This window comes from Somniosus microcephalus, unplaced genomic scaffold, assembly GCF_052327205.1.
Source record: "Somniosus microcephalus isolate GS21.2 unplaced genomic scaffold, FLI_Smic_1.0 unresolved_chr2, whole genome shotgun sequence".
Lineage (NCBI taxonomy): Eukaryota > Metazoa > Chordata > Chondrichthyes > Squaliformes > Somniosidae > Somniosus > Somniosus microcephalus.
Window position 1 is genome coordinate 81,969,277 of NW_028225180.1, and position 25,934 is coordinate 81,995,210.

General features: G+C 56.2%; 2 protein-coding genes across 4 annotated transcripts in view; one reads left to right on the plus strand and one right to left on the minus strand.

The window, feature by feature from the left end:
• Positions 1-2: 2 nt before the first annotated feature.
• On the plus strand, positions 3-25,746 carry cunh11orf68 (chromosome unknown C11orf68 homolog). Of its 3 annotated transcripts, none has more exons than XM_085976213.1 (4): positions 3-164; positions 2,691-2,806; positions 7,342-8,079; positions 21,795-25,746. In XM_085976213.1, the coding sequence occupies exons 3-4, from the start codon at positions 7,369-7,371 to the stop codon at positions 22,092-22,094; spliced, it is 1,011 nt and encodes a 336-aa protein (XP_085832339.1). In that variant the 5' UTR covers positions 3-164; positions 2,691-2,806; positions 7,342-7,368; the 3' UTR covers positions 22,095-25,746. The 3 variants fall into 3 exon arrangements, with proteins under 3 accessions (XP_085832339.1, XP_085832340.1, XP_085832341.1); XM_085976214.1 differs by lacking the exon at positions 21,795-25,746 and adding an exon at positions 8,293-9,369 and having other exon boundaries at positions 6-164; XM_085976215.1 differs by lacking the exon at positions 21,795-25,746 and having other exon boundaries at positions 13-164; positions 7,342-8,281.
• Positions 14,157-25,934, minus strand: part of rela (RELA proto-oncogene, NF-kB subunit a) — a 49,370-nt gene continuing 37,592 nt past the window's right edge. Inside the window, exons 9-11 of the mRNA XM_085976212.1 lie at positions 18,938-19,015; positions 18,683-18,778; positions 14,157-17,342 (exon numbers count right to left, since the gene is read on the minus strand). Of these exons, the coding sequence (XP_085832338.1) occupies positions 16,519-17,342; positions 18,683-18,778; positions 18,938-19,015 (998 nt within the window). The 3' untranslated portion in view covers positions 14,157-16,518. The remainder of the gene's footprint in view (positions 17,343-18,682; positions 18,779-18,937; positions 19,016-25,934) is intronic.

The window sequence follows — 25,934 nt, forward strand, 5'->3', positions numbered from 1 at the left end:
GGCGGCCGCGCTGCCTGAGCCGGGGCGGGGCGGGGGAAAGGACGACAGATTCCCCCCGGGGCGGCGCCGGCCGGGATACCGGGGATCAGACGGAGGAGGAGCGGTGCTCACAGGCCCTCGACTGGGCCTCCAAGCCTGGGTCCTCGATTAGCTGCCGTTGCTAGGTCCGTTGTTATGGGTCTCCTCTCCTCTGGAGTCCGTTGCTAGGAGCCTCTCCTCTGGGTCTGTTGCTAGGGGCCACTCCTCTGGAGTGCGTTGTTAGGGACCTCTCCTCTGGCTCCGTTGCTAGGCCGCACCCCCTCTCTGGCACCGTTGCTAGGGCCCCCCTCTCCTCTGGTTCCGTTGCTAGGGGGCCCCCTCTCCTTTGGCTCCGTTGCTAGGGTGCCCCCTCCTCTGGCTCTGCTGCTAGGCTCCCCTCTCCTCTGGCTCCGTTGCTAGGGCCCCCCTCTCCTCTGGCTCCGTTGCTAGGGCCCCCCTCTCCTCTGGCTCCGTTGCTAGGGCCCCCCTCTCCTCTGGCTCCGTTGCTAGGCCCCCCCTACTCTCCTCTGGCTCCGTTGCTAGCCCCCCCCTCTCCTCTGGCTCCGTTGCTAGGCCCCCCCCTCTCCTCTGGCTCCGTTGCTAGGCCCCCCCTCTCCTCTGGCTCCGTTGCTAGGCCCCCCCTCTCCTCTGGCTCCGTTGCTAGGCCCCCCCTCTCCTCTGGCTCCGTTGCTAGTGCCCCCCCTCTCCTCTGGCTCCGTTGCTAGTGCCCCCCTCTCCTCCGGCTCCGTTGCTAGGGCCCCCCTCTCCTCCGGCTCCGTTGCTAGGGCCCCCCTCTCCTCCGGCTCCGTTGCTAGGGCCCCCCCTCTCCTCCGGCTCCGTTGCTAGGGCCCCCCCTCTCCTCCGGCTCCGTTGCTAGGGCCCCCCCTCTCCTCCGGCTCCGTTGCTAGGGCCCCCCCCTCTCCTCCGGCTCCGTTGCTAGGGCCCCCCCTCTCCTCCGGCTCCGTTGCTAGGGCCCCGCCTCTCCGGCTCCGTTGCTAGGGCCCCCCCTCTCCTCTGGCTCCGTTGCTAGGGCCCCCCCTCTCCTCTGGCTCCGTTGCTAGGGCCCCCCTCTCCTCTGGCTCCGTTGCTAGGGCCCCCCCTATCCTCTGGCTCCGTTGCTAGGGCCCCCCCCCTCTCCTCTGGCTCCGCTGCTAGGGCCCCCCCCCCCCTCTCCTCTGGCTCCGCTGCTAGGGCCCCCCCCCTCTCCTCTGGCTCCGCTGCTAGGGCCCCTCTCCTCTGGCTCCGCTGCTAGGGCCCCCCCCTCTCCTCTGGCTCCGCTGCTAGGGCCCCCCCCTCTCCTCTGGCTCCGCTGCTAGGGCCCCCCCTCTCCTCTGGCTCCGCTGCTAGGGCCCCCCCCCTCTCCTCTGGCTCCGCTGCTAGGGCCCCCCCCCTCTCCTCTGGCTCCGCTGCTAGGGCCCCCCCCCTCTCCTCTGGCTCCGCTGCTAGGGCCCCCCCCCCTCTCCTCTGGCTCCGCTGCTAGGGCCCCCCCCCCCCTCTCCTCTGGCTCCGCTGCTAGGGCCCCCCCCCCTCTCCTCTGGCTCCGCTGCTAGGGGCCCCCCCCCCTCTCCTCTGGCTCCGCTGCTACGGCCCCCCCTCTCCTCTGGCTCCGCTGCTAGGGCCCCCCCCTCTCCTCTGGCTCCGTTGCTAGGGCCCCCCCTCTCCTCTGGCTCCGTTGCTAGGGCCCCCCCTATCCTCTGGCTCCGTTGCTAGGGCCCCCCCCTATCCTCTGGCTCCGTTGCTAGGGCCCCCCCTCTCCTCTGGCTCCGTTGCTAGGGCCCCCCCTCTCCTCTGGCTCCGTTGCTAGGGCCCCCCCCCTCCTCTGGCTCCTTTGCTAGGGCCCCCCTCTCCTCTGGAGTGCGTTGCTAGGGGCCCCACTGTGATACTGAGCCCCACAGAGCAGGAAAGGGTCAAGTTGCCATCCCCGGGCTAACTGTTCAACTGACCCCTCCCCAGGGCAGCTGTTGGGAGATTTAATGGCTTGCGAGGAGCCAATAAGTGCCTGGACATCTGAGTATTTTTTTCAGCTTATATATTTATAGTTAAATACTTGCGATTCTGAATCATTTCATCGTTGAAAAGCGCAATGAGTTACTTGCAGCAACGGTTTTTAAACCGTGCTTCCCTTAAATTTAGTTTGGCGTGTTCTTTCCATGCCAAGATTCTTCTATTAACTTTGATTTTTAGTGTCGCAGCTCCTACTGTGGGTTTTTTTTTCCATTTGTTCGCGGGCTGTGAACTTCGCCATGATGTTTTTGCCCATCCCGAATTGCCCTCGAGAAGGCGGTGGTGAGCCGCTTTCTTGAATGAGGGGCATTCCAAAGGGGCAGTTAAGAGTCAACCACATTGCTGTGGGTCTGGAGTCACATACCGGCCAGACCGGGTAAAGACAGCAGATTTCCCTCCCTGAAAGGCATTGGTGAACCAGATGGGGTTTTTAACGACAAGTTTATTTAATTGAATTTAAATTTCCCCAGCTGCGATGGTGGGATTTGAACTCATATCGCCAAACCATTAGTCCAGGCCTCTGGATTACTAGTCCAGTAACATAACCACTGTGCTGCTGTGCCCCCGTCCCCTGTTTAGTTTTGAGGGTACCACATCTACTGTGTATTTAATTTGCAGTGTACCAGTTCCTCTGTATTTTTTACCATGATCATATTTCTAATCTGCAGGGAGTTAAGTCTTGGAGACTTGGAACAAACTGGGGGTACAAACACTGATAAGGTGCTTCGAGTAGACTCGCCTGCCAGCAGAACAGAAGCAGCACCAAAGACTGAGCAATTTTCCGGTAAGTCGAGGGTCCATTTCCCGACAGAAATTCAACCACTGCCCCCCCCCCCCCGCCAGATGTAAACTGACTCCTAGCCCATCATCTGATCTCACTCTCTGTTTGGAATCCCAATTCTTTATCCCTCTTGCCTCCCCTCCTCCAGAGACCAGAGCACAAAATCCAGGCCGACACTCCCCAGTGCAGTACTGAGCGAGCGCCACACTGTCGGAGGGGCAGTACTGAGCGAGCGCCGCACTGTCATGGGGCAGTACTGCGGGAGCACCGCACTGTCGGAGGGGCGGTACTGAGGGAGCGCCGCACTGTCGGAGGGGCGGTACTGAGGGAGCGCCGCACTGTCGGAGGGGCAGTACTGAGGGAGCGCCGCACTGTCGGAGGGGCAGTACTGCGGGAGCGCCGCACTGTCGGAGGGGCGGTACTGAGGGAGCGCCGCACTGTCAGAGGGGCAGTACTGAGGGAGCGCCGCACTGTCAGAGGGGCAGTACTGAGGAAGCGCCGCACTGTCGGAGGGGCGGTACTGAGGGAGCGCCGCACTGTCGGAGGGGCGGTACTGAGGGAGCGCCGCACTGTCGGAGGGGCAGTACTGAGGGAGCGCCGCACTGTCGGAGGGGCGGTACTGTGGGAGCGCCGCATTGTCGGAGGGGCGGTACTGAGGGAGCGCCACACTGTCGGAGGGGCGGTACTGTGGGAGCGCCGCACTGTCGGAGGGGTGGTACTGAGGGAGCGCCGCACTGTCGGAGGGGCTGTACCGAGGGAACGCCGCACTGTCGGAGGGGCAGTACTGAGGGAGCGCAGCACTGTCATGGGGCAGTACTGAGGGAGCGCAGCACTGTCGGAGGGGCAGTACTGAGGGAGCGCCGCACTGTCGGAGAGGCAGTACTGAGGGAGCGCCGCACTGTCGGAGGGGCGGTACTGAGGGAGCGCCGCACTGTCGGAGGGGCGGTACTGAGGGAGGGCCGCACTGTCGGAGGGGCGGTACTGAGGGAGCGCCGCACTGTCGGAGGGGCGGTACTGAGGGAGCGCCGCACTGTCGGAGGGGCGGTACTGAGGGAGTGCCGCACTGTCAGAGGGGCGGTACTGAGGGAGCGCCGCACTGTCGGAGGGGCGGTACTGAGGGAGCGCCACACTGTCGGAGGGGCAGTACTGAGGGAGCGCCGCACTGTCGGAGGGGCAGTACTGAGGGAGCGCCGCACTGTCGGAGGCGCAGTACTGAGGGAGCGCCGCACTGTCGGAGGGACGGTACTGAGGGAGCGCCACACTGTTGGAGGTGCAGTACTGGGGGAACGCCACACTGTCGGAGGGGCCGTCTTTCGGATGAGACGTTAAACCAAAGCCCCGTCTGCCCTCTCAGGTGGATATAAAAGATCCCACGGCCACTATTGGAGGAAGAGCAGAGGGAGTTCTCCCCGGTGGCCTGGGGCCAATATTTATCACTCAACCAATATCACTAAAACAGATGATCTGGTCATTATCACAATGCTGTTTGTGGGAGCTTGCTGTGTGCAAATTGGCTGCCGCGTTTCCTACATTACAACAGTGACCACACTTCAGAAAGTACTTCAGTGGCTGTGAAGTGCTTTGGGACGTCCTGAGGTCATGAAAGGCGCTATAGAAATGCAAGATCTTTCTTCTCCTGATGGTGCTGAGCTCAGTGGTTCCACGGGCACCAGCTGCCCTCGGTTAACCTCGCCCAGGCGCGCCCTCTTCGGAGATTAGGAGTGTGGCGAGGATATTCGACCGTGGGTGGCAGCGCCACAGCCGAGCCACACACTTTCCAGCCACTGAATAGTGGTCAGGACCCTGATTCATTTATTATCTCCTCTCCGCCCCAGCTCCCTCCTTAACGCTGAGGCCAATTGTAGCAAGGCACTTTAGGAGGGATGTGATTGCATTGGAGAGGGTGCAGAGGAGATTCACCAGGATGTCACCTGGGCTGGAGCGCTTCAGCTATGAAGAGAGACTGGACAGGCTGGGGTTGTTTTCCTTAGAGCAGAGAAGGCTGAGGGGGGACCTGATTGAGGTGTACAAAATTATGAGGGGGGTAGATAGAAAGGAACTTTTCCCCTTAGTAGAGGGGTCAATAACCAGGGGGCATAGTTTCAAGGTAAGGGGCAGGAGGTTTAGAGGGGATTTGAGGCAAAACTTTTTCACCCAGAGGGTGGTTGGAATCTGGAACTCACTGCCTGCAAGAGTGGTAGAGACAGGAAACATAGAAACATAGAAGATAGGAGCAGGAGTAGGCCATTTGGTCCCTCGAGCCTGCTCCGCCATTTAATGAGATCATGGCTGATCATCCAAACTCAGTATCCTGTCCCTACTTTCTCCCCCTATCCCTTGATCCCTTTAGCCTTAAGAAATATATCTAACTCCTTCTTGAATATATTTAATGAATTGGCCTCCACTGCCTTCTGTGGTAGAGAATTCCACAGGTTCACCACTCTCTGGGTGAAGAAATTCCTCCTCATCTCAGTCCTAAATGGCTTACCCCTTATCCTTAGACTGTGACCCCTGGTTCTGGACTCCCCCGCCATCGGGAACATCCTTCCTGCATCTAGTCTGTCTAGTCCTGTTAGAATTTTATAAGTTTCAATGAGATCCCCTCCCATTCTTCTAAACTCTGGCGAATATAAGCCCAATCGACTCAATCTCTCTTCATACGTCATTCCTGCCATCCCAGGTATCAGCCTGGTGAATCTTCGCTGCACTCCCTCCGTGGCAAGAACATCCTTCCTCAGATAAAGCAACCAAAACTGCGCACAATACTCAAGGTGTGGTCTCACCAAGGCCCTGTACAACGGCAGCAAGACATCCTTGTTCCTGTACTCGAACCCTCTCGCTGTGAAGGCCAACATACCATTTGCCTTCTTAACTGCCTGCTGCACCTGCATGCTTACCTTCAGCGACTGGTGCACCACAGGAACCCTCACAACATTCAAGAAGCATTTAGATGAGCCCTTGAAACGCCATAGCATACAAGGCTACGGACCAAGTGCTGGAAAATGGGATTAGAATAGACGGGGCTTGATGGGCTGAAGGGCCTCTTTCTGTGCTGTATGACTCTATGACCAGTTAACACAACACAGGCCGGGGATGGAACCATCTGAGGAGGGGGAGGAGGGGCAAAACTAGTCGAAACCCCCCGAATAGCTGCTCCACAATCTGCAGCTCGCACACTGAGAGCGTATGAAGCCTGAGTCCTAGCACATGGCGGGTGTGGGGCCACTAGGGTAAACTATCCCTCCTCGCACCTTCTCGACCTGCCTGCAGCCTTTGACACAGTTGCCCACTCCATCCTCCTCCAACGCCTCTCCACCGTCGTCCAGTTGGGTGGAACTGCACTCGCCTGGTTCCATTCTTATCTATCTAATCGTAGCCAGAGAATCACCTGCAATGGTTTCTCTTCCCACTCCCGCATTGTTACCTCTGGTGTCCCCCAAGGATCTATCCTCGGCCCCCTCCTATTTCTCATCTACACGTTGCCCCTTGGCGACATCATCCGAAAACACAGCCTCAGTTTCCACATGTACGCTGACGACACCCAGCTCAACCTCAGCACCACTTCTCTCGACCCCTCCACGGTCTCTAAATTGTCAGACTGCTTGTCCGACATACAGTTCTGGATGAGTTGAAATTTTCTCCATTTAAATATTGGGAAGACCGAAGCCATCGTCTTCAGTCCCCACCACAAACTCCGTTCCCTCGCCACTGACTCCATCCCTCTCCCTAACATCTGTCTGAGGCTGAACCAGGACTGTTCGCAACCTTGGTGTCAAATTTGACCCTGAAATGAGCTTCCGACCACATATCCGCGGCATAACAAAGACCGCCTATTTCCACCTCTGTAACATCTCCCATCTCCGCCCCATCTCATCCGCTGCTGAAACCCTCATCCATGCCTTTGTTGCCTCCAGACTCGACTATTCCAACACACTCCTGGCCGGCCTCCCACATTCCACCCTGCGTAAACTTGAGGTCATCCAAAACTCTGCTGCCCCGTGTCCTAACTCGCACCAAGTCCCGTTCGCCCATCACCCCCTGTGCTCGCTGACCTACATTGGCTCCCGGTTAAGCAGCGCCTCGATTTCAAAATTCTCATCCTTGATTTCAAATCCCTCCGTGGCCCTCGCCCCCCTCCCTATCTCTGTAACCTCCTCCAGCCCCACAACCCCCTCCGAGATCTCGGCGCTCCTCCAATTCTGCCCACTTGAGCATCTCTGATTTCCATCGCTCCACCATTGGCGGCCGTGCCTTCAGCTGCCTGGGCCCTAAGCTCTGGAATTTCCTCCTTAAACCTCTCCGCCTCTCTCTCCTCCTTTAAGATGCTCCTTAAAACCGACCTCTTTTGACCAAGCTTTTGGTCACCTGCCCTAATATCTCCTTATGTGGCTCGGTGTCAAATTTTTGTCCGATTTACGCTCCTGTGCAGCGCCATGGGAGGTTAAAGGCGCTATTTCAATACAAGTTGTTGTTGCCTCGTGTCTCCCCAAGTGGCGGTGCCCACAACCTCTCACCCACCTCCCTTTTATCCTGCACAGGAATTCCAGCGCCGCCAAGCAAGCGGGATGAGCGACCACGAGGAGGAGGAGGGAACGTCCGAGCAGCTCCCGGCTGAGGAGGAGGAGGAGGACACGGCCGACACGGACCCCTGGGTCACCTTCGACGGCCGCAAGACCCCGCGGGCCGAGTTTGAGGACTGGCTGGACAGCAACCGGCCCTCGCGTACCTTCCGGCACGGCGAGCTGGGCCGCCACGCCGAGCCGGTGGGCTGGATCGCCGTCTTCGGGCCGGCCAGCCCGCCGCCGCTGGCGGCGCCGGCCGACGGCGCGGGCCTGCGGGAGGACTGGGAGCGGCTGCTGGGCAGCGGGCGGCCGGTCACCTTCCAGACGGTCAAGGAGCTGGCCCTCAACCGGCGGGTGCGGAGCGGCAAGTGGCTGATGCGGCTGGACACCGGCTTCAAGGTCGACCACGCCTGGGGCAGCATCGCCCGGGCCGTGCTGGACGGCAAGGTGCCGGCCGCCAGGGTCAGCCCTTACCGCCCCGGCGCCAGGCACCTCATCTGCGTGCCCGGCGACGACTTCACCGACGTGGGACAGGTGGTGCGCCTGGACGCCGCCATCCGAGCCGTGGGCATCAAGTGCCCCCTCGCCTACCGGCCCGACGCCTACACCTACCTGGGCCTCGACCGGGCCAACCGCTTCGAGCTGTGCCCCGCCCTCTACGAGAGCCACTTCGACCTAGAGTGCATCCCCCGCCGCTCCCGCATCCTCAGCAAGGTGACCATGACCGAACTAACCTAACCGCGCGTGCGGGCGGGCGTGCCATATGTTTCTATGTACAGATTTAAAAAGAAAATAGAGAAAAGAGGGCGAATAAGCCCCAAAAAAACGTGTCAGCATGTTGTTTTAAGCAACCTTCTGTTGTTCACTTTAGTAACCGATTCAGTCTTACGGTTATAATCACTTAATTTTTTTCTACGATTAACATAGAAACCAACCCGAAAATGGAGTAGAATTTCTTCAGAGTATAACGCAATTTACAAACGGAGATTCGTCAGCAGATTTGATCGCTCCTCCTGGTTTGCTTCTCGCTTCCCCTCCGTCGAACAGAGTTTTTTTGAATGCATTATTTCGTATCAAACTGGAACTGGCATTGCCTTCCTTGTATGGTCGTCTCTGGCTACCTCATAGTCCAGAGACACAAGGTATACCTATCGGGGAAAGGATGAACAGGCTGGGGCTCTTTTCTCTTGAAAGGAGAAGGCTGAGGGGTGAAACATAGCACATAGAAAAATAGGAGCAGGAGTCGGCCATTCGGCCCTTCAAGCCTGCTCCGCCATTCAATATGATCATGACTGATCCTCTATCTCAATACCAATCGTGCTTGACTAATCTACTGGAATTTTTTGAGGATGTAACTGGTAGAATAGATAAGGGAGAACCAGTGGATGTGGTGTATTTGGACTTTCAGAAGGCTTTCGATAAGGTCCCGCATAAGAGATTAGCATGTAAAGTTAAAGCACATGGGATTGGGGGCAAGGTATTGACTTGGATAGAGAACTAGTTGGCAGACAGGAAGCAAAGAGTTGGAATAAACAGGTCTTTTTCCGAGTGGCAGGCAGTGACTAGTGGGGGACCCCAGCTATTCACAATATATATTAATGATCTAGAAAAGGGAACTAGATGTAATATCTCCAAGTTTGCAGACGACACAAAGCTTGATGGGCGTGTGTGCTGTGAGGAGGATGCAGTATAATTTGGACAGGTTGGGTGATTGGGCAGATGCAGTATAATGTGGATAAATGCGAGGTTATCCACTTTGGTGGCAAAACCAGGAAGGCAGATTATTATCTGAACGGCAATAGATTGGGAGAAGGGGAAGTGCAACGAGACCTGGGTGTCCTTGTGCACCAGTCGCTGAAGGTAAGCATGCAGGCGGTTAAGAAGGCAAATGGTATGTTGGCCTTCGTAGCGAGAGGGTTCGAGTACAGGAACAAGGATGTCTTGTTGCAGTTGTACAGGGCCTTGGTGAGACCACACCTTGAGTATTGTGTGCAGTTTTGGTCGCCTTATCTGAGGAAGGATGTTCTTGCCATGGAGGGAGTGCAGCGAAGATTCACCAGACTGATACCTGGGATGGCAGGAATGACGTATGAGGAGAGATTGGGTCGATTGGGCTTATACTCGCTGGAGTTTAGAAGAATGAGAGGGGATCTCATTGAAACTTATAAAATTCTAACAGGACTGGACAGACTAGATGCAGGAAGGATGTTCCCGATGGCGGGGGAGTCCAGAACCAGGGGTCACAGTCTAAGGATAAGGGGTAAGCCATTTAGGACAGAGATGAGGAGGAATTTCTTCACCCAGAGAGTGGTGAACCTGTGGAATTCTCTACCACAGAAGGCAGTAGAGGCCAATTCATTAAATATATTCAAGAAGGAGTTAGATATATTTCTTAAGGCTAAAGGGATGAAGGGATATGGGGAGAAGGCAGGGACAGGGTACTGAGTTTGGATGATCAGCCATGATCTCATTAAATGGCAGAACAGGCTCGAGGGGCCGAATGGCCTACTCCTGCTCCTATCTTCTATGTTTCTATATTCCCGCTCTCTCCCCATACCTCTTGATGCCTTTTGTGTCTAGAAATCTATCTATCTCCTTAAATATATTCAGTGACTTGGCCTCCACAGCCTTCTGTGGTAGAGAATTCCACAGGTTCACCACCCTCAGTGAAGACATTTCTCCTCATCTCAGTCCTAAATGTCCTACCCCGTATCCTGAGACTGTGACCCCTCGTTCTAGACTTCCCCCCCAGCCAGGGGAAACATCCTCCCTGCATCGAGTCTGTCCAGCACTGTCAGAATTTTATACGTTTCAATAAGATTCCCTCTCATTCTTCTAAACTCTCGTGAATACAGGGTGACCTGATAGAAGCCTTTAAAATGATGAAAGGTTTTGATAGAGTGGATAGAGAGAGAGAGAGTTTCCACTTGTGGGGAAGAGCATAACTAGAGGCCATCAATATAAGATAGTCACCAAGAAATCCAATAGGGAATTCAGGAGAAATTTCTCTACCCAGAGAGTGGGGAGAATGTGGAACTCGCCACCACAGGGAGTGGTTGAGGCGAATAGTATAGATGTGTTTAAGGGGAGGCTGGACAAGCGTATGAAGGAGAAGGGAATAGAGGGTTATGGTGATAGAGTTAGATGAGGAAAGACGGGAGGAGGCTCGAGTGGAGCATAAACGCCGGCATGGACTGGTTGGGCCGAATGGCCTGTTTCTGTGCCGTATGTCCTGTGTAAAGTCTATATTTTCTTCAACATATATCACGAACCTTGCACGCCAGAGGCCGTGTCCTTGCTGTGGTAAGCATGACCCTTCTAGTGTCTGGACATTCTTAATATGTGCGCACCGTCCTCGGGGGAAGGGCAGCTGCACAGGAACATAAGAGGAGGAGGCCATTCAGCCCCTCGAGCCTGTTCCGCCATTCAATGAGATCATGGCTGATCTGCCACCTAACTCCACCTACCCGCCTTCAGCCCACATCCCTTAATACTTTTGGTTAACAAAAATCTATCAATCTCCGATTTAAAATTAACAATTAACCCCCAGCATCAATTGCCGTTTGCGGAGGAGAGAGTTCCAAACTTCTACCACCCTTTGTCTGTAGAAGTGTTTCCTAATTTCACTCCTGAAAGGCCTGGTTATAATTTTTAGACTCTGCCCCCTAGTCCTAGACTCCCCAACCAGCAGAAATAAATAGTTTCTCTCGAATCTCTAATGATCGCGGGTGCTTGGCCTGGCCTGCCTAGCAGGAAGTGTTGTCTCCCCTCCCCTCGCTCTATATGCAGCTCGTGCGCTACGTGCTCCCACCGGTAAGGCTGGTATGAGGCCTGTAAGCAGAGGGAAGGGCAAGGTAGGTGGAGCGCTGGTGGGAAATGAATCAATCCCTTTCTAACTAAAATTCCACACCCTCAATCTCACTCTCACACACACACACACCAATAGGGATCACTGGATAGCCCAGGAACAGCAACCCTGGCTTTTAAAAAAACAAACTTCTTAATGTGAGCCATGGCTCAGTGTGTAGCACTGTCTCACCTCTGAATCAGATAGTCGTGGGTTCGAGTCCCACTCCAGAGACTTGAGCACCAAAAGCTAGGCTGACACTCCAGCGCAGTACTGTGGGAGCACCGCACTGTCGGAGGGACGGTACTGAGGGAGCGCCGCACTGTCGGAGGGGCGGTACTGAGGGAGCGCCGCACTGTCGGAGGGGCGGTACTGAGGGAGCGCCGCACTGTCGGAAGGGCAGTACTGAGGGAGTGCCGCACTGTCGGAGGAACAGTACTGAGGGAGCGCCGCACTGTCGGAGGGGCAGTACCGAGGGAGCGCCGCACTGTCGGAGGGACAGTACTGAGGGAGCGCCGCACTGTCGGAGGGACAGTACCGAGGGAGCGCCGCACTGTCGGAGGGGCAGTACCGAGGGAGCGCCGCACTGTCGGATGGGCAGTACCGAGGGAGCGCCGCACTGTCGGATGGGCAGTACCGAGGGAGCGCCGCACTGTCGGAGGGGCAGTACCGAGGGAGTGCCGCACTGTCGGAGGGGCGGTACTGAGGGAGTGCCGCACTGTCGGAGGGGCAGTACTGAGGGAGTGCCGCACTGTCGGAGGGGCGGTGCCGAGGGGGCGCCGCACTGTCGGAGGGGCCGTCTTTCAGATGAGACATTAAACCGAGGCCCCGTCTGCTCTCTCAGGCAGATATAAAAGATCCCACGGGCACTATTGGAAGAAGAGCAGGGGGAGTTCTCCCCGGTGGCCTGGGGCCAATATTTATCCTTCAACCAACATCACTAAAACAGATGATCTGGTCATTATCACATTGTTGTTTGTGGGAGCTTGCTGTGCGCAAATTGGCTGCCACGTTTCCCACATTACAACAGTGACCGCACTTCAAAAAGTACTTCATTGGCTGTGAAGCGCTTTGGGACGTGAGAAGCACTGTAGAACGGCAAGTCTTTTAACCCAGGGGCACTGGGACCAACTTTGACCCTCGAAGGAGGTCGGCTAACGCTGCACAGGCCGGGGATAGAGCCTGGGCCTTCCCTGCGTGGGGGGGGGGGGGGGGGGGGGGGGGGGGCTGAATCCCACAGCAGCGGTGGAGAGGGGTGTGGGTGGGGAGAAACATTTACCGTGTGTCAGAGTTATCTCACAGCAGCCCCCGTCAGACAAACACCAGTGCACAGCGGAAATAGAATTCCAGCTTTATTGAAAAGAATCGTACTTTATTAAAAAAAAAACGACATCATTCTGGTGCACATGTTAATACATTAATGTAAGCGTCTGGCTACATAGACCACTTAAGATATTGCAGGAGCGAAGAGCTGCAGGAGGTGACTGTACATGCAGGTAGTCAGCCAGACTAAGCTCTATTTACACTAGCCCATGCAGTAAGGGTCAGCTGTGGCTCAGTGGGTAGCACTCTTTCGCCTCCGAGTCAGAATGTCGTGGGTTCAAGTCCCACTCCAGAGACTTGAGCACAAAAATCTAGGTTCACACTCCAGGGCAGTACTGAGGGAGCGCTGCACTGTCGGAGGGGCGGTACTGAGGGAGCGCCGCACTGTCGGAGGGGCGCTACTGAGGGAGCGCCGCACTGTCGGAGGGGCGGTACTGAGTGAGCGCCGTACTGTCGGAGGGGCGGGTACTGAGTGAGCGCCGTACTGTCGGAGCGCTGCACTGTCGGAGGGGCGGTACTGAGGGAGCGCCGCACTGTCGGAGGGGCGCTGAGGGAGCGCCGCACTGTCGGAGGGGCGGTACTGAGTGAGCGCCGTACTGTCGGAGGGGCGGGTACTGAGTGAGCGCCGTACTGTGGGAGCGCCGCACTGTCGGAGGGACGGTACTGAGGGAGCGCCGCACTGTCGGAGGGGCGGTACGGAGGGAGCGCCGCACTGTCGGAGGGGCGGTACGGAGGGAGCGCCGCACTGTCGGAGGGGCGCTGAGGGAGCGCCGCACTGTCGGAGGGGCGCTGAGGGAGCGCCGCACTGTCGGAGGGGCGCTACTGAGGGAGCGCCGCACTGTCGGAGGGGCGGTACTGAGTGAGCGCCGTACTGTCAGAGGGGCGGTACTGAGTGAGCGCCGTACTGTGGGAGCGCCGCACTGTCGGAGGGGCGGTACTGAGGGAGCGCCGCACTGTCGGAGGGGCGCTACTGAGGGAGCGCCGTACTGTCGGAGGGGCGGTACTGAGTGAGCGCCGTACTGTGGGAGCGCCGCACTGTCGGAGGGACGGTACTGAGGGAGCGCCGCACTGTCGGAGGGGCGGTACGGAGGGAGCGCCGCACTGTCGGAGGGGCGGTACGGAGGGAGCGCCGCACTGTCGGAGGGGCGGTACGGAGGGAGCGCCGCACTGTCGGAGGGGCGGTACGGAGGGAGCGCCGCACTGTCGGAGGGGCGGTACGGAGGGAGCGCCGCACTGTCGGAGGGGCGGTACTGAGGGAGCGCCGCACTGTCGGAGGGGCGGTACGGAGGGAGCGCCGCACTGTCGGAGGGGCGGTACGGAGGGAGCGCCGCACTGTCGGAGGGGCGGTACGGCTCCGCACTGTCGGAGGGGCGGTACTGAGGGAGCGCCGCACTGTCGGAGGGGCGGTACTGAGGGAGTGTCGGAGGGGCGGTACTGAGGGAGTGTCGGAGGGGCGGTACTGAGGGAGCGCCGCACTGTCGGAGGGGCGGTACTGAGGGAGCGCCGCACTGTCGGAGGGGCGGTACTGAGGGAGCGCCGCACTGTCGGAGGGGCGGTACTGAGGGAGCGCCGCACTGTCGGAGGGGCGGTACTGAGGGAGCGCCGCACTGTCGGAGGGGCGGGTACTGAGGGAGCGCCGCACTGTCGGAGGGGCGGTACTGAGGGAGCGCCGCACTGTCGGAGGGGCCAATATTTACCCCTCAATCGACATAATGAAAACAGATGATCTGGTCATCGTCACATTGCTGTCTGTGGGAGCTTGCTGTGCGCAAATTGGCTGCCACGTTTCCCACATTACAACAGTGACCACTACTTCGGAAAGTACTTCATTGGCAGTAAAAACGCATCGGGACATCCCGCGGTGGTGAAAGACGCTGGAGAAATGCGAGTCTTTTTTATGGATAGACTGCAGATCCAGATGGGGCACCCACAGCCCCGAGTGCTGCCATGATCACTCGGGACTGGGCCCCCCCCACCCCCCAGAAGAGGGTAGGCAGCAGCAGCAGGCCATTGAAGCCGGTGGCCTCTCTCCTTCACCAGTCAGTGGCTCCCCCCACCCCCCGCCATTGCCTTGCGGCTCAGGAGGAGGGAGTTGATTTGATAGAGGGCTTTCACTGGCCCATAGCACGGTGGTATGGCACCGCCTCCATCTTGCTCCTTACCCTCAAGCCACATAGTGGGGCGACGGCGGTGGAAGGAATGAAAGCTTTTCTCCCCCCGCCCCCCCACAAATTGCTTTTCCCCGCCCCACTAACTAGCTGCCAGGAGTAGTCAGTGGGCCTGTCCAGCTCTTTAAAAGCATCAAAACTGGTAACCTTGATTCGCAGGCCATTAGACAAGTTGTCTGTTGGATTAACAATATTTTTCTTTATTATTCGTTCATGGCATGTGGCCATCGCCAGCATTTATTGCCCATCCCGAATTGCCCTCGAGAAGGTGGTTGTGAGCCTGCCATTTCAGAGGGGCAGTTAGGAGTCAACCACATTGCTGTGGGTCTGGAGTCACATACCGGCCAGACCGGGTAAGGGCGGTAGATTTCCTTCCCTAAAAAGGACATTAGTGAACCAGATGGGTTCTTACGACAATCCGGTTAAGTATCACGGTCATCATTACTGACACTAGCCATTTTAATTCCAGATTTTTTAATTTTTTTTTAATTAACTGAATTCATTAAATCCCCCCCCCCCCACAACTGCGGTGGTGGGATTTGAACTCGCGTCTCCGGATCATTAGTCCAGTGACTTAACCACTACGCTTCCGTACCCGCAAACTGCGTGCTCAGGCTGGCAGCAGTGGCGTCACCGTATTCGCTCTCGTTCAGCTTGGTCCTGGGGTTCGCCCCCAGTGCTTTCCCGCTTTCGTTTCCCAGCCCGCTGTGGACGGCGAGCACGGAACAAGATGGAGGCAGGGGGGGCCTTCCCCCCCCCCCCCCCAGCCAGCCGGGGCACGCCAGCAAAAGCCACTTCATCAGAGCGGCCCCGATTCCCGCCCGAAACTTTTAATGTCCTTCTCTGCTTCGTGGGTGCCCCCCACGCCCCCAAAGCTTTCTTCCGGTTTCCCTTCGAGATTGGAGATTCCTTTTGATCAGTGGAGAGTTTGTAATCCTGGGCTCTCGGGAGGAAAAAAAAATGTGCGTTTGGAGTCAGAAGCCGATATAATGCAGCGGTGTTTTCAGGCAAATGCATTGGACAACTCGGGATCCATTTTGAGAGTCGTCGCTCTCTTAGCAAACACAGACCTCCATCGCGTGAGATATTGAACAATCAGCAATAAAGGGTTCCTATCATCTCTGCAAAGCTCATGATTTGAGAAGAGCAGGAGGACTGAAGAGAGTTATTGCGCTCCTCCAATTCTGACCTCTTGCGCATCCCCCCGATTTCCATCGCTCCACCATTGGCGGCCGTGCCTTCTGTTGCCTGGGCCCCGAGCTCTGGAATTCCCTCCCTAAACCTCTCCGCCTCCCTACCTCTTTCCTCCTTCAAGGACATTCCTTAAAACCTAAATCTTTGACCAAGCTTTTGGTCACCTGTCCCAATATCTCATGTGACTCGATGTCAAACTTTTGTTTGATAATCGCTCCGGTGAAGCGTCTTGGGACGTTTTACCAAAAGCTTGGTCAAAGCTTATAAGGAGTGTCTTAAAAGGAGAGAGAGGGGTTTAGGGAGGGAATTCCTGAGCTTAGGGCCCAGATGGCTGGAGGCACGGCCACCAACGGTGGAGCGATTAAAATCGGGGATGTGCAAGGGTCCAGAATTGGAGGAGTGGTGGTGGTGGGGAAAGAGAGGGGAGGGGAATGGGGGAGAGGGGAGGGGAATGGGGGGGAGGGGAGGGGAATGGAGGGGAGGGGAAAGGAGGGGAGGGGAAGCGGAGAGAGGAGGGGAGAGAGATTTGAAGACGAGGATGAAAATTATAAAATGGAGGCGTTGGTTCAACAACAACAAACAAACAACCAAACGACAAAAGAGCCGGGCCGGAAGGAATCTCTACTGCGTCTCGTAGATCTTGTTTATCTCGGATGAGTTCATCAGCTCAAAGCTCTGAGAGAAGAGGGACATAAAATGGTCGTCCTCAGAGGGGTCGGGCAGGAAGGTGGTGGGTTCCAGTTCGCCGTTGATCGCCGCCTCCCCCGGGTTCGGCTTCTCGTCCTCCCTGCTGCTGGCCATGAGCTTCAGGATGTCGGGCGAGTAGCTCATCAGGGTGGGCTGCACGCTGGCGCTCAGGCCCTCCAGCCCGAAATCCGGGAGGGAGGGCCTCTGCTGCTGCTGGTGGTGGTGGCTCTGCTGGTGGTTCTGCTGGTTCTGGGCCGCGTCTTGCCGGAGCATCTCGCGGAAATCCATGTTGTCGATGGAGCCCAGGCTGACGCACTCGCCGTCCTGCCCCATCAGGGACCCGTCGACCAGGAACTGGTCCATGGAGGTGTGCGCGTCGCCCAGGTACAGCTCGGGCTTGACCAAACCGGCGCCACTTGACCCGCCGCCGCCGCCTCCTCCTCCTCCTCCCCCGCCAACGTCCGGGCCGAGCTGGTAGGAGGAACCAAAGAGTTCGGTCACGTCGATGGTGCTGAAGGCGGGGAGGGCAACCACGTCAACGGCCTTGGGGGCCGCCAAGGGGAAAGGGCTGGCCAGCTGGCCGACCCGCTGGCCGACCCGGGTGTCCGTCACAGCCGAGGGCAGGTAGTAGGGCAGCTGGGAGGCGGGCATGGGCACCGAGGAGGCCGGAGGGTGGCAGGCGCCCGAGAAGCGGTCGAGCGGCTGGTAGCCAATGCCCGGCGCCACGGTCCCGCCCAGGATGTCTGGAGCGCTCGCACCTGAAGAGAGACAAAGAATGAGAGACCCCCATAAATACACCTGGTAAATTAACCCCACTTATCCACGCCCACCTCCCGAACTGTGTCCCTCAACCCCGCCTCCTCCCCCACCGTGATCCTCAACCCCGCGAACTCCCCCATCGTGACCCTCAACCCCGCCTCCTCCCCCACCGTGACCCTCAACCCCGCCTCCTCCCCCACCGTATCCCTCAACCCCGCCTCCTCCCCCACCGTGATCCTCAACCCCGCGTCCTCCCCGTGACCCTCAACCCCGCCTCCTCCCCCGTGACCCTCAACCCCGCCTCCTCCATGACCCTCAACCCCGCCTCCTCCCCGTGACCCTCAACCCCGCCTCCTCCCCCGTGACCCTCAACCCCGCCTCCTCCCCCGTGACCCTCAACCCCGCCTCCTCCCCCGTGACCCTCAACCCCGCCTCCTCCCCCGTGACCTTCAACCCCGCCTCCTCCCCCCAGTGACCCTCAACCCCGCCTCCTCCCCAGTGACCCTCAACCCCGCCTCCTCCCCCGTGACCCTCAACCCCGCCTCCTCCCCCGTGACCCTCAACCCCGCCTCCTCCCCGTGACCCTCAACCCCGCCTCCTCCCCCGTGACCCTCAACCCCGCCTCCTCCCCGTGACCCTCAACCCCGCCTCCTCCCCCGTGACCCTCAACCCCGCCTCCTCCCCGTGACCCTCAACCCCGCCTCCTCCCCCGTGACCCTCAACCCCGCCTCCTCCCCCGTGACCCTCAACCCCGCCTCCTCCCCAGTGACCCTCAACCCCGCCTCCTCCCCCGTGACCCTCAACCCCGCCTCCTCCCCGTGACCCTCAACCCCGCCTCCTCCCCCGTGACCCTCAACCCCGCCTCCTCCCCCGTGACCCTCAACCCCGCCTCCTCCCCAGTGACCGTCAACCCCGCCTCCTCCCCCCAGTGACCCTCAAACCTGCCTCCCCCGTGACCCTCAACCCTGCCTCCCCCCAGTGACCCTCAACCCTGCCTCCTCCCCCCAGTGACCCTCAACCCTGCCTCCTCCCCCCAGTGACCCTCAACCCTGCCTCCTCCCCCCAGTGACCCTCAACCCTGCCTCCTCCCTCCAGTGACCCTCAACCCCGCCTCCTCCCCCACCGTGAACTTCAACCCCGCCTCCTCCCCGTATCCCCCCCAGCCCCGTCTCCTCCCCATATCCCCCCAGCCCCACCTCCTCCCCATATCCCCCCAGCCCCGCCTCCTCCCCATATCCCCCCAGCCCCATCGTATCCCCCCCCACAGCCCCGCCTCCTCCCCATCGCCCTCCCCCTCCGATGCGCAGCAGCGGGTTTAAGCAGTAATTGAACTTCCCACCTCTCTGGCCGAGCTTCTCGTAAAGTTTGGTCTTCGCCAACCTGCCGTCGCCACCTCGCTGGGGTTTCGCGATGGGTCTTTGGGCAGGGGGCACCCCTGGGGTGGGAGGGGGGAAAAAAAAGTGTCACAGGTCAACGGAGGGGGGCAAGCCAAACCTCATAGAATCACTTAACAAATCTTACACTTTGAAGTACGACATAAAAAGTAAGATGGGGAGGGAGTGTGTGGCTGGACAGATAGCGGCGAATTCCTCACCCTGCATGTTACATTTCTGAAGCATGTTCATAAATTCAATTTGTGTTTTGCGCCGTTTCTCCTGGGTGCCGTAGGGATCTGTTTAAGAAAAAAGGCGAGAGGTTATATTTGGAACGCGCCCTGCGAACAACACTGAACTGAAGGGAAATAAATGCTCCGCGCGCACACCGGGATGATTTCTGATCGTCACAGAACAGTCCCCTGCCCGGAACGGCCTCTTGCTTCAAGCGCCACCCCTCAGACTATTCGACTGTGAGAACCATCACCATCACGCCTGATCTGGCCCTCAACAGAGACATCCTGACGCGCACACGCACGCCCTTACACGCTTGGCAGCGGGCGTCTGTGCAGATCAAATGTGTGAACCGAGTGTGCGCGTCGTGGGTAAAAATCAGTCATCGCAGAGAGTCCGTTTGTCCTTCTGCTGGGTGTCCAACACCAGCTTCTTCTGAAGTGGGGGGGGGGGGGGGGGTGAGACACCTGTTCCATCGGAGCCCAATGATTGCCGGCGCTCGGCCCCCCGAGGGATGCTCCCAAGTCTCAGGCGAGCTGCTCCGCCATGGGGAGGCTGCGCCACGAAGTCACCCGCGCGCTTCTCGCGTTCCCGGCAGAAGCGGTAGCTCGTACTCCAAGACGAGCAGCACCGAGGGAGCGCCACACCGTTGGAGGAGCCGTTAAACCGAGGGCCCCCGTCTGCCCTCTCAGGTGGACGCAAGAGATCCCACGGCCACTATTTGGAAGAGGAGCAGCGGGAGTTCTCCCCGGTGTCCTAGAATCAGACAGCACAGAAGGAGGCCATTCGGCCCATTGTGGCTGTGCCAGTACAGAGAGCTACACCCACTTCCCCCTGCTCTTCCCCTAATAGCCCTGCAAATTTTTCCTTTACAAGTATTAATCCAATTCCCTTTTGAAAGTTACTATTGAATCTGCTCCCACCGCCCTTTCAGGCAGCGCATTCCAGATCACAACAACTCGCTGCGTAAAAAAATTCTCCTCATCTCCCCTCTGGTTCTTTTACTGATTATCATCTTCAATCTGTGTCCTCTGGTTACCGACCCTCCTGCCAGTGGAAACACTTTCTCCTTATTTACTCAATCAAAACCCCTCGTAATTTTGAACGCCTCGATTAAATCTCCCCTTAACCTTCTCTGCTCCAAGGAGAACAGCCCCAGTGTCTCCGCATAAGTCCCGTAGCCCTGGTTCCGTTCTGGTCAATCCCCCCTCCACGGCTTTGACGTTCTTCCCAAAGCACGGTGCCCAGAATTGGACACAATACTCCAGCTGAGGCCTGATTTATAAAAGTTTGGCACTAACTTCCTTGCTTTTGTATTCTATTCCTCTATTAATAAAAGGCCCAGGTTCACATAGGCATTTAAAAATATAAAACGGCCATCTCAACTGGTCCTGCCAACTTCAAAGGTTTGTGTACATACAGCTCCAGGTCTCGCTGTTCTTGACCCCCCCCCCCCTTTAAAAGTGAACAATTTAGTTCATATTATCAGTGTCCTGGGCCAACACTCATCCTTCAACCAACATCACTAAAAAAAAACCAGATGATCTTGTTGTGTATGTACCTTTAAGGGAGTAACTGGTCTTAGACTGCAGTACCGGCAGTGACCACCCCTGTATAAAAGGCCCTAGCAGGCTTCTGTAGTTTCAGTTTCAAGCTGCCTCTTGTTCAGTAAAGTACCTGTTAAACTGTTCTCCCGAAGTCCGTGTATTATTGAGGCGCGGACTTTACAGTGGCGACGAGTAAGTTCGAACTCACCTGCAGTGTGGCATCATCTCACGGGGATCTCGCCTGAAAGGAAGGTCCTGGAAGGTCGTAGTCTGAGCAACGGGCGTCGACCGAGGGCAACTGCCCAAAGAATCCATCGGTGTTTGGAGAATTGCGGGAGAGACTGTGGTTCCAGCGAATCGTGCTGGTAGCAGGTAGCGCGCTGACCCTTCCGGACTGCGGCAGGCTCAAGCTCGATCGAGCGGCTCTACAAATCGGGCCGCGCAGCGTCGCCGGGAAAAGAAAACAAGAGAGAGAGGGTGGAGCGCACAGGGCGCGGTCGGTGCTCGAGAACAGGACAGCGGAGAGAAACTAAACAGGGGGGGAAGGAAAGCGAGACGCGCCGAAGCTGCGGGTCGCCGCCATTACCCCGTAGAACAGGGCAGCACGGTGGCATAGTGGTTAGCACTGTTGCCTCACAGCGCCAGGGACCCGGGTTCAAATCCAGCCTCGGGCGACTGTCTGTGTGGAGTTTGCACATTCTCCCCGTGTTTGCGTGGGTTTCCTCCGGGTGCTCCGGTTTCCTCCCACAGTCCAAAGATGTGCGGGTTAGGTTGATTGGCTATGATAATTTGACCCTTAGTGTTAGGGGGATTAAATACGTGGGGGTACGGGGATCGGGTGGGATATGTGTCGGTGCAGGCTTGATGGGCCGAAATGGCCTCTATCTGCACTGTGGGGTTTCTGTGATTCTGTGAACGCTAGGAGCAGCGTGGCAGTAAGGGGAAGAAGCAAAAGCGCGGGAGGCGCCATTTTATCCCGTTGGGGAAGAAGCAAAAGTGCGGGAGGCGCCATTTTATTCCATTGGGGAAGAAGCAAAAGCGCGGGAGGCGCCATTTTAAATCGCCCAAGATGCCGAAAAGTGGCAGTATCACTGCTTTCGACAACGAGGTAGAAGACTGGACCATGTATGTGGAAAGAATTGAAGTGTACTGCAAGGCAAATGAGGTGGCTGATGGAAAGAGGGCGTCGGTATTATTAAATCTGATGGGTGCGAGTACGTACGGCCTATTGCGGAATTTAATTACCCCAGCTAAACCAATGGAGAAAAGTTTTGAGGAGATTGTTCATATCTTACAGGAACATCTAAGCCCTACACCACTGCTGATAGCAGAAAGATTCAAGTTCCATAAAAGAAACCAGCACAAAGATGAGAGCAATGCTGACTATCTTACGGAACTACGCAAGTTATCGAAGCACTGCCAGTTCGGAGCAGGACTGGCAGACACCTTACGGGATAAGTTTGTCTGCGGGCTCCAGAGTGAAGGAACCCAGAAACGACCTGACGCTAGAACAGGCTTTCAGCGTGGCAGTACCCTACAAAGCAGCAGCATGGGGAGCTGCGGAAATACAACAGAAACCACAAGAATACAGCGCTAACGAAATGGCGTATGGAGCCGAAAAGTGCTATCGCTGCGGCAGAACAATCCATGAGCAGAAGGGCTGCTGGTTTAAAGACAAAATATGCAGGCAATGCGGGAAAATGGGACATATAGCAAGAGTCTGCAGGTCGGGAAAGAAGACCAACACGACAAGAACTACTAAGGAACAGTACAGGAAAGTAAAGAAACTGACAGATAGTAGTTCAGAAGATCAGGAGAGTGATAAGGACTCCGGGAGCAGGCGACTAAGTTGTTTAAAGTTACACAACGTGATCGCAAAAGAAGATCTCCGAACCATTTGGGTCACCCTCATGATAGCAGGGTCCCCAGTGAAGATGGAATTGGACACAGGATCAGCCCTAACTGTCATGAATCGACGAGACTATGAGCGGCTATTCTCACACATACCCTTAAAGGACACGTCCATTGTATTGAAGACATACACGGGGCAAAAGGTCTACCCCAGAGGAAAAATAAGGGTGCCAGTTGAATAGAACGGAAAATAAACACAGAAACTATACATGTATATACTACGAGATGGAGGACCACCATTATTGGGACGTGAATGGATCCGAAGACTACAATTGGATTGGCATTCTATTCTGGCACTAACTGTGACTGACAAAAAAGATGATGACGTTGCACCTGGACGTCTGTCACAAATTCTATCTGACGCGGAAGAGGTGTTCCAACAAGGACTTGGGACTCTAAAAGGAGTAAAGGCAACCATAAAGATTGAGGATAACGCAACCCCAAAATTTTTCAAGGCCAGACCGGTGCCATACGCGATACGCCCAGCTGTGGAAGCTGAACTGGAGAGTCTAGAGCGTTCCGGGGTGCTGTCTAAGGTGGACTGGAGCGAGTGGGCCACACCCATCGTTCCTGTAATGAAGAAAGCATTGAGCAGCACGCCTGGGGAGCCAAGGAAGGTTCGCATCTGTGGGGACTTCAAGGTGACTGTGAACCCAGTCCTGCACACAGTACAGTATCCGCTTCCGCAGATAGAAGATATTTTCGCCTCACTATCTGGAGGGAAACGTTTTACAAAGATTGACCTGGCTCAAGCGTATCTACAAATGGAGGTGGAAGAAGCATCTAGGAAATACCTCACGATAAACACTCACAAAGGCCTTTACCAGTACAATCGACTGGTATTTGGGGTAGCATCGGCCCCAGCTATGTGGCAGAGGGCAATGGAACAAGTCCTGCAAGGGATCCCGGGGACCCAGTGTTATTTGGACGACATCCTGGTTACAGGCGAAAATGACAATGAACACCTTGCCAACCTGGAACAGGTGCTCACGAGATTGCAGGAATATGGGCTACGAGCCAACCGTCCCAAATGCGAGTTCTTCAGGAGACAAATCTCGTATTGTGGCCACATGATTGATGAGGAAGGGTTGCATAAGTCGCCGGACAAGATTGAGGCTGTAGTCAAGGCTCCAGCACCAGAAAATGTGTCGCAACTGAAGTCGTTCCTCGGGTTGGTGAACTACTACCATAAGTTCTTGCCGAATTTATCTACAATTCTGCACCCACTGAATGCTCTCCTTCAAACTGGTGTAACATGGAAATGGAGTGATGTGTAAGCGTGCCTTTCAGGAATGTAAATGCCAAATCACTTCAAAAGAAGTATTGGCCCACTACAACCCAACACTACCGATTCGGCTGGCATGTGATGCGTCACCTTACGGCATTGGAGCTGTGCTGTCACACAAATTCCGTGACGGTTCAGAGAGGCTAATAGCCTTTGCATCGCGCTTGCTAACCTCAGCCGAGCGTAACTATGCCCAGATTGACAGGGAGGCCCTCAGCCTGGTGTGGGGGTGAAGAAGTTCAATCACTATCTGCACGGGCAGAAATTCACCCTACTGACTGATCATCAACCCCTGGTCTCAATTTTTAACCCAAAGAAGGGCGTTCCGGTGATGACGGCGCAACGGCTGCAAAGATGGTCACTTTTTCTAGGGGCACATCAGTATGACATAGAGTACAAAGGTACGAAACAACATGGAAACGCTGATGGGCTGTCGCGCCTACCGTTGCCTACGGCGGAAGAAGCACCTGCAGTGGACCCGGTGGAGATATTCCATGCGACCATAGTCGAATGTTTGCCTGTTACAAACGCAAGTATTGAGAAGGAAATCCGAAATGACCCGACACTCTCTCGGGTCTATGATTTGACGGTGAAGGGATGGCCAGCATATGGCGACTCACTGTTGCCAGCATTCTCGCCAAGGAGGGAACAGCTGTCAGTGTGCCGGGGAACCTTGATGTGTGGATCCCGAGTGGTAATTCCACCCAAGTTGAGAGATAGAGTACTCAATGAGCTTCACGAGGGTCATCTGGGAGGGGTAAAAATGAAAAGCCTAGCCAGGGCGTGTGTGTGGTGGCCGGGAATCGATAAAGAAATCGAGGATATGACCAAGAGATGCACAGGATGCCAGAAGGTCCAAAACGCTCCACCACAGGCCCCGCTACATCCATGGGAGTGGCCCTCATCTCCATGGCAACAGGTACACATTGATTTCGCTGGTCCATTTATGGACTCAATGTTTCTAATCGCTGTGGACGCCCATTCGAAATGGCCAGAGGTCATTAAAATGTCCTCCACCACCACGGAGAAAACTATTGCAGTCCTAAGGACCATCTTCGCCAGGAATGGGTTGCCAGAACAGATCTGTTCCGACAATGGCCCACAGTTTGTGTCTGAGGATTTCCGGAGGTTCATGAAGAATAATGGGGTGAAACATTACACATCTGCCCCATATCATCCAGCCACAAATGGATTGGCTGAGAGGTTTGTTCAGACCTTTAGAAAGGCCATAAAGGCAATGTATAATGACGACATACCACTGCAACACAAGGTGGATAACTTCCTGTTTGCTTACCGGAATGCGACACATGCAGTAACCAACCAAACTCCAGCCATACTGTTTTTCAACCGGAGACTAAGATGTCGCTTGGATTTGCTCAAACCAAACATAAGACGAGATGTTGAGGATAAGCAGTTCCAGCACATAAATGAGAAGCCAACCAGGAGCTTCAAGATAGGGCAACCAGTCTTGGCCCGCGACTACCGAACAGAAAAATGGCAGCCAGGCACGATATGCACACAGCAGGGACCACTAATGTACACAGTGGACGTTGGAGAGAGCATCGTGAGACGCCATGCTGACCAGATTCTAGAGTCACAGGAACAAGCCAAACCCATACCACGAGCAGGTGCACCTGGTAATGAGCCCGAAGTACAGATTGCGTCTACCTCAGAAGCAGGGGTATTGGAAGCTGACGAACCAACCAATGACAATGAGCCAGAATTGACTCCACCGCCAGAACAGGATACTCGAGAAAGGCGCTATCCAGTCCGGATCAGGAAGCCTCCTCAAAGACTGAACTTATAAATGACTATTCCAGTTGATGTATATATTACTGAGAAAATTGTAATTAGTTATTATTTAGTTGTTAAATGAATGTTATGTACTGTTTATCTAAAAGGGGAGGAATTGTTGTGTATGTACCTTTAAGGGAATAACTGGTCTTAGACTGCAGTACCGGCAGTGACCACCCCTGTATAAAAGGCCCTAGCAGGCTTCTGTAGTTTCAGTTTCAAGCTGCCTCTTGTTCAGTAAAGTACCTGTTAAACTGTTCTCCCGAAGTCCGTGTATTATTGAGGCGCGGACTTTACAGATCTGGTCATTATCACATTGCTGTTTATAGAAACAGAAAAATAGCAGGAGTCGGCCATTCAGCCCTTCGAGCCTGCTCCGCCATTCAATATGATCATGGCTGATCCTCTATCTCAATACCATATTCCTGCTCGCTCCCCATACCCCTT

Coding starts and splice junctions, on each gene's coding strand:
- cunh11orf68 (XM_085976213.1), top strand. CDS start 7,369: ATGAGCGACCACGAGGAGGAGGAGGGAACGTCCGAGCAGCTCCCGGCT. Junction 8,080..21,794: donor GCTCCCGCATCCTCAGCAAG/GTGACCATGACC, acceptor CATATCTTACAG/GAACATCTAAGCCCTACACC.